The sequence below is a fragment of the Argentina silus genome (assembly GCF_951799395.1).
Source record: "Argentina silus genome assembly, chromosome: 3".
Lineage (NCBI taxonomy): Eukaryota > Metazoa > Chordata > Actinopteri > Argentiniformes > Argentinidae > Argentina > Argentina silus.
In genome coordinates this window covers 13,972,542-13,980,041 of record NC_139657.1, presented here as the reverse complement: position 1 = coordinate 13,980,041, position 7,500 = coordinate 13,972,542, and the positions used below count along the sequence as shown (strand labels likewise).

At 47.8% G+C, this 7,500-nt stretch overlaps 1 protein-coding gene across 1 annotated transcript in view; it reads left to right on the top strand.

Annotated features, from left to right (window-relative positions):
* magi2b (membrane associated guanylate kinase, WW and PDZ domain containing 2b) overlaps positions 1–7,500 on the top strand; it is a gene marked incomplete at both ends in the record, with an annotated part of 53,781 nt that overhangs the window by 12,917 nt on the left and 33,364 nt on the right. Inside the window, one exon of the mRNA XM_083667283.1 lies at positions 637–753. Coding sequence (XP_083523409.1) covers positions 637–753 — 117 coding nt within the window. The remainder of the gene's footprint in view (positions 1–636; positions 754–7,500) is intronic.

Genomic DNA, 7,500 nt, shown 5'->3' with positions numbered 1-7,500 from the left:
GGACCAATATTACAATGGGTGGTTAGACGGTCATTCTCGTTGATGGGGTGTCTTCTGTGGTGTCAGGGGATCATGTCCTGGTGTGACGTTAAGTTCTATTGTTCATTCATGTGGTGACTTGGTGTTTTTTTTGGGGGGGGAGGTTGTAATATCAGTCTTATTGTGGTATGATATGATATGGCATCTGGTGGGCGGTGGGTTAGGTGAGTGCCGTTCTGTGGGGATGCATTGACGTCAATGGACCGTTTGAACCTGTTCAATTGGAGTGTGAGAATCGGATCTCGGTTCATGGTTCCACCCGTGGTAAAGTGGTGATATGCCCTGGCGTACTAGGAGAACTAAGGATGTAGCAGCATAGACAGAGATCTACAGAGCTGTCAGTGTATTAGAACTGTGCTGAGGTGAGGTACAGGACAATAGGCCTGTGTCCTCTGTGCCCCTCTCACACACACTCCACACACAACATGCTGAGACAGCTTATTCAGCCCAAAGGGGACTACTAGTGTATACATTACTGTGCTGGGTGTGCATTCTAACCTTCCCCCGGTGGCTCTAGTGTGTGTGCGTGTGTGTGTACGTGTGTGTACTGTATATACTGTATTCCAACTTTTTCTCCCTCCCTCTTTCATTCCGTAGGGGGTGTGGTTGATAAGGACTTGCGGCACTACCTCAACCTTCGCTTCTCCAAGGGCTCAGTGGACCACGACCACCAGCAGATCATCAGAGACAACCTCTACCTCCGCACCGTGCCCTGTGAGTCTCACACACACACACACACACACACACACACACACACACACACACACACACACACACACACACTGCCGTGTCAACAGTCTTCCCCTCCTCCTCCTTTCCTCAGTCTTCACTGTCATAGGTTAGTGAAGTGTAGAGGTGAAAGAACATTCCATTTAGTCTGTGTTTTTGGAGGTTTGAAGCGGACCTTCAGAGTGCCTTACGCTCCTCTCACCGTCTCTCCTGTCTCTACTGTTGAACAGCTGTCTTTCTGCTGCTGGCCTCTCCAACCCTCTCCTCCTCCATCCCCCCATCCATCCTTCCCTCCCTTCATCATTCTGTTCTACCTCTTTGACTCCATCTTTCTCTCATTCCCATTCCCCCTTCCGGTCTCTGTTTCCCCATCTCTCTGCCATCTGCTTTGCTCCTTTCTTCCATCACCATGTCTTTCTATCTTCATTGGCCGTTTGCTTTGACTCTCTCTCTCTCTCTCTCTCTCTCTCCCTCTCTCTCTCTCTCTCTCTCTCTCTCTGCCCTGAGGACATTGCCCTGGTGCTCCTTTACTGCACACGCTCACTAGCTCCTCTCTCTTTTTCTATCTCTCTCTCTCTCTCTCGCTCCTTCACTCGTCCGGTCGCCGAGCTCTCAGCCTGAGGTTTCCACGGCAACCACCCTCTCGTCTCCAGGCCTTGGTTGCCGTGACGCCCTGCCCCCTCTGCACACAGCAGACTGACATTACGAGCACACACACGCATACATATACACACACAACTCACATACACGCACAAACGGAAACAAATCTCAGTCGTATCTAACTAATGTGTCCCTATTTAACTCCAGATCACATTCATGTACACACACACATATGCACAGAGATGGCTTGACACGCGATCACGGTCATGAGATTCAAATGCAATAGTTTGACACCTTCTGTATCCTTCTGCTTTTCACACACACTGTCATTTGTGTGTGTGTGTGTGTCTCTCTTTCTGTGTGTGTGTGTGCATGTGTGTGTGTGTCTGTGTGTGTGTCTGTGTGTGTGTGTGCGCGTGTGTGTGTCTGTGTCTGTGTGTGTGTGTCTGTGTGTGTGTGTGTCTCTCTTTCTCTGTGTGTGTGTGTGTGTGTGTGTGTGTGTGTGTGTGTGTGTGTGTGTGTGTGTGTGTGTGTGCATGCATATATTATTATGCGTTTAAACCATTTAGGTCATGAGGATGTGTGGCCGGGGGTTTTATCGTGTTTGTGCCGTCGTTCCCATGGGGAGAGGATGTCATTGCTGTGATTGACATTGAAATTATGCTGACCCCACCAGCGCGCGCTTCTGTCAACACACCAACTACCCGCGAGATGTTTCTCTCCGGCGTCTCCCTCTCTCCATCCTCTCCTCCTTCATCATCTATGGATTTATAGATCGATTCATTCTCCATTCTTTAATTATTATTTTTTAATAAATTGATCCGATTGATGAATTGAAATCCTATTGATTGTAATTCTTGGAGGTTGTATTGAACGGCAGGGATGGCTGATCTCTCCGTCTTTTTTTTTTGTTCTCTCTCTCCAGAATGTTGTTTTTCCTAGAAGCTGTAGAGAACTGGGAAAGCGGTGAATTTGACCTCAGGGATGTGTGTAATTGTAGTGATGCGCTGTATCTGCATTAGTAACGCGTCAATGCTACGTTGATTGCCGCTCTCCGCCAGGTGTGTGTGAAGGCGATGACACAGACGGGATTGTTTAACAAGCTCTCACAGCACTAAGCCTCTCTCTTCATTCTGTTCCTCCCTATTTCCTCTCTTCTGTCTGTCTCCTCGATCTCTCTCTGCCTTTCCCGTTCTCTTACCTCTCTCTGTCTGCTCCCTCTATCTCTCTACCGCTGCGCTCCCTTTGTCTCTCACTCTCTCTTATGTCTCCTTTCTCCCTCTCTCTGCTCCCTTGTTCTGTTTCTCTCTCTCTCTCTCTCACTGCTCTCCTAGCCTGTCTCTCTCTTGTCTCAGTCACAGCTGGGTACAAGCCTACTATCTCTCCCTCTGTCTGTCTCACTCTATCTCTATCTCTCTCCCTCTCCCTTCCTCTCTCTCTCCCTCTCCCTCCCTCTCTCTCTCTGTCCCTCTCCTTCCCTCTCTCTCTGTCCCTCTCCCTCCCTCTCTCTCTGTCCCTCTCCCTCCCTCTGTCTGTCCTCCCTCTGTCTCTCTCTCCCTCCCTCCCTCCCTCCTTCCCTCTATCTCTGTCTTTCTCCACCCCCTAAGCCTCTTGCCCCTGTAATGCCATGAGAGAGAGACAGTGAGACAGGGTGACAGCTGAGGTGATGGGGGGGCTGGCAGAGGTTCAACACTGCAGGTCCTGGACTCCAGCCAAGATTGGGTTGGTGGCAATATTGGGAAATATCATAAAATCACATTCCCATTGTGGCAATACAGCTCTGTAGGTCTAAGAGTGTTTATCGTCCCCATGACACGTATGTACGTAACTTGTCAGTAATGAATTGCCTACCTACCACTGCACAGGCCTGGTGAAGTGTCATATTCCAGTGCTGTAGTACACTCAATTGACTCCTACCACCTTGGTTTGACAGCTCATAGCCTTCACCTCTACCGCCTCCTGCCCATGGATAGCATTGGATTTGTCTTGTATAAGGATGGCAGGTGTATTATCCCTTTGTCATCAGGACAGGCTTTGACTGGATTACAAAAATTCTTACCGCATTAGGATGACATGGCACCTGATTCCTACAAAACAGGGATGGGGCTCCTGCCCCTGGGTTCCGCGTCTCAGTCTGGTGCAGAGCATTCTAAACTCGGTGTTTTCTCATGTCTGCAGTGCTCTGGTCGGGCCTGTCACTGTGGGTCTGTCAGCCTGAAGAGCAGACGCCACTCTGCATCACAACGTGCTGTCAGTAGTCAGTTTGAAGGACAGAGGAGGAGAGGTGTGTGTGTGTGTGTGTGTGGAGGGGGGGGGGGGGGGGGGCTTGGAGGTAGGCGTGGGCTGGAATGTGTGCACCCAGGGGCTTAAAATGCTGATACCCCCTCCACCCCTCCCTCACTATCAGAGGCGTCACACAGTGAAGGACCCCATCACGACCCTCTACAGCCAATCAGAACCACCGCCCACTTAGACATCATCTCAGAAACCTTGAATTAGTCAGACTAACTTGATAAAAGCGTTGGCTAACATTTTGCTGAGCTGAACAGCGGTGCTCTCTCTACTGCAGAATGAGAAGTAATTACAGGTCTTTAATGGTTATATTGCTCCCCCTCCCCCACCCCTTTCTGTTATATGGCTCTGCTATAGGACCATAAAATATTTATGAGATAATTGATAATATAATTAGATCTTATAATACTGTATGCATGCATGCTGCACCTACATAAAGACAGGATGAGAGAGTGAGTGTGTGTGTGTGTGTGTGTGTGTGTGTGTGTGTGTGTGTGTGTGTGTGTGTGTGTGTGTGTGTGTGTGTGTTAAGTTGATTTTAAGTTGTTTTTTTTTAAGTTAAAATATGGACACACACTAACCCACAAATGCCACAAATGCCAAAAACCAGTGTCTTCATCTGATGCATTGGTCACTGACCCCTGTGTTGATGTGGAGACTACGGTCACCCATGACGGAACATCGCAGGAGCTACAGAATACATGACTACAGAAGCAGCATTGATGCAACATTGGACTGACCTGAGATTGCAGGAGAAACCTGGAATTCTCTTTCACATTCCATGTACAAACAGGCTGCCATAGGCAAGGACGTACTTATCTTTACGGGTTCGGTTACGGGTTCTGAGTCATTTGTATTATGCACCCCAATGTACATCAAATGGAGTCAGCGGCACATATCACTTGGGCTGCCATGCATACAAAGGCCTTTACATTGCCATGCATGACCAGATTGTTGACCTAACTGTAATTGCTAGTTAGACAGGCATCATCATCAACAGTTAAAATTCACAAGTATCCTCATGTTATGGCAAGCTGATTCAGTGAGAATGATGATGAGTTTTTCTTTCCTAACGTGCCAAATCCACCTGACATTGTTGTTGTTGATAAGGGAGATATCCGCAAACCGCGGGGAGACAAATACAGGGAGGAAGGGAAAGAAAACGTTGGAAAGAAAATAAGACGCGGAGGATGAGAGAGAAAGATTGAGGGAAGACTGCCAGAGAAAGAGAGGGTTTAGGCCTACAGTGTAGTCTGTAAAGGCTTGTCATGTGATGTGATAGGGCTGTCAGTGTGTATGGCGGTATCTCTGAGATCACCGATTGTAGCAAGTCTCAGCTGGCGCTGTTCCCATTCTACTGACTGTGTCTGTCCGCTGGACCATAGAATGACCCCTCCAGGTGGGAGACAGAGGTAGAGCTCGGTACCAGCAGTATCTGAGGGATCTAGCAAGGACTTACATACCTTTTTTACTCCTCTTCACCGTCTTGGCACTTGGGAGTATTCCCTCACCTTTTGAACGTGGATGTGAGGGGATATGGGAGCTGCTGGAGTGTGAAAGACTTGGAGTGGGGATGAAAGGACCGAGGAAGAGAAGGGATAGAAGGAGGGATGTGAGGTGAGATTTGAGGGAGCTGTAGTCAGTCATTCCTGTGAAAAACCCCTCTCCTCTCCATCAGTAACGGGCTCTAGAAATAGCCTGAACAGTGAGCTCGCACGTTTTCCTCAGTCAGATATAAATACATGCAGCTCCTGTCACTTTATATCCTCTCCCATGGAATCAGACCGGCCCTGCAGCCCACGCCAAGGCTGCTCTACTGTACGGCATGGTGGTGAAGATTATGATGATGATGATGGTGATGATTGTAATAGTGATGACAATTGTGACCCTCTACCTGTGTGTGTGTGTGTGTGTGTGTGTGTGTGTGTGTGTGTGTGTGGGCATGCGTGCAGTTGCAGTGCACATGCCTGTGTTTTCGCTGTCATATTGATTATTCCATTTGCGTTTGTTCCGGTTTTATGTGCTGTGCTGATAAATGAATGATGAGTATGTTACATACCACTCTCTGGGATTTGTGTGTGTGTGTGTGTGTGTGTGTGTTAGAGAGAGAGAGAGAGAGAAAGAAAGAAAGAAATCACACCAGTCTCTGGGGGCTTCACCTCTTAAAGGAGCGCTTTGGTTGCTGGCTTACTCTTGTTAAAGGGGTGGTTGGCTTGCTTTGATGTGCTTATAAACTCCCTGCAGTTTGATTGGCAAGCTGGATTAACATTTTGCCTTAGAAGAAAAACTGCATGTGTATGATATGAATATTAGGAATTGAAAATAGCAAATATGTAAAACGATTGATGAATATGTTTTGCAAATAGCTTTTCATGTCAAGCTTTGGACAGGTGTCATCTCATCTCTCCGTTCCTCTTTTCAGTATGATCCTCCCACTCACATACTGAGTTGAAAATTACATTCTTGAAAAAGCCATCTATTTGCTTTCCTCGTCCTCTCTCTCTCTCTCTCTCCTGTCAGTCTCACTCTCCTTTCCCTCATTCTCTCCTCTCTCTTCTGTGCTCAGAGTAGTAGGATTAGTAGTATTAGAGTAGTGGAGGGAGTACACATACACACACGCAGCCTCATACACACACACACACACATGCACACGCACACACACACACACACACACACACACACACACACACACATCGGGAGTGTTTCAAGGTTGGAGTGACTGTGTGTGTGTGTGTGTATGTGTGTGTATGTGTATGGACTTCCCTGTCATCCTACAGACTAAAGGTATATTTCAACCTTTCAGAGGTGATTTTCATCACCACAACAAACACACCTCAGCGCACAGGCTATTCCTCAATGTCACTCAGGCATTAGGTAGACCAGACACAGTCTGCTATAGAGGCATTAGGTAGACCAAACACACAGATATACGGGCATTAGGTAGACCAAACACACAGATTTATATACGGGCATTAGGTAGACCAAACACACAAATTTATATACAAGCATTATATAGACCAGGCAGCTTTTTAAAACATGTTTACAGGCATTCAGGCATTAGACAGATAAGATGCACTGCCTTCTTTCTATACAAGCCAAGAGTCCAGACACACATTATATAACGCTGGCAATAAGTAGACCGTCCATACAACTGCTAATCACACAAATGCCTGTAGACTTCAATCTCATCACAATAAATCTTGTGCACAGATTACCAATTTACATCGCAATCAACCCAGGCCTGCTGTGATTTACATTTCACGAGATCTAATCCAATTGGATATTCAGAGACAGTTTGAATTAGAGTGCTGAACCACAGCACTAGAACCTACAGTACCTACTTGTTACCAGGCTACAGGCCCGCTCTAACAGTCACCCGACACACCATTTCACCAGGGGGCAGAATGTCCTCCAGGCCTGATTGATGGCAGCTCCCATCCTCCAGACCCTCCAGTGTCTGCTGGATCTCCTCCTCCTCCTCCTTGCTTTTTAATCAGAGACTGAATTACTCCTGGGTAACCAGGTGCGCACACTCTCCAGCCAATCCGTGAGGGTAATTGATTGATTAAGTGTGCCAGGGCAGGGAGAAACAAGGGAGCGGCGGGAGCGCAGCCCTGGAGGATTGGGGCTGGTTCACAGCTGTCTCTGGGTGCAGACTGTCCTCATGTAAGATGTAAAAGGGTGATGTAACAGGTGACAGCGCAGGCATTTATTCCTGTAAATGTTGTTGTTGCCTCGGTGAGACGGCGTCGTCGACTGGGTGCCTGGCGAGGCATTGCCGTGGCAGCAGACAGTGGCGTCAGTGAGAGTCGCTGTGTTGCGTGGTGCATCTGTAGCTTC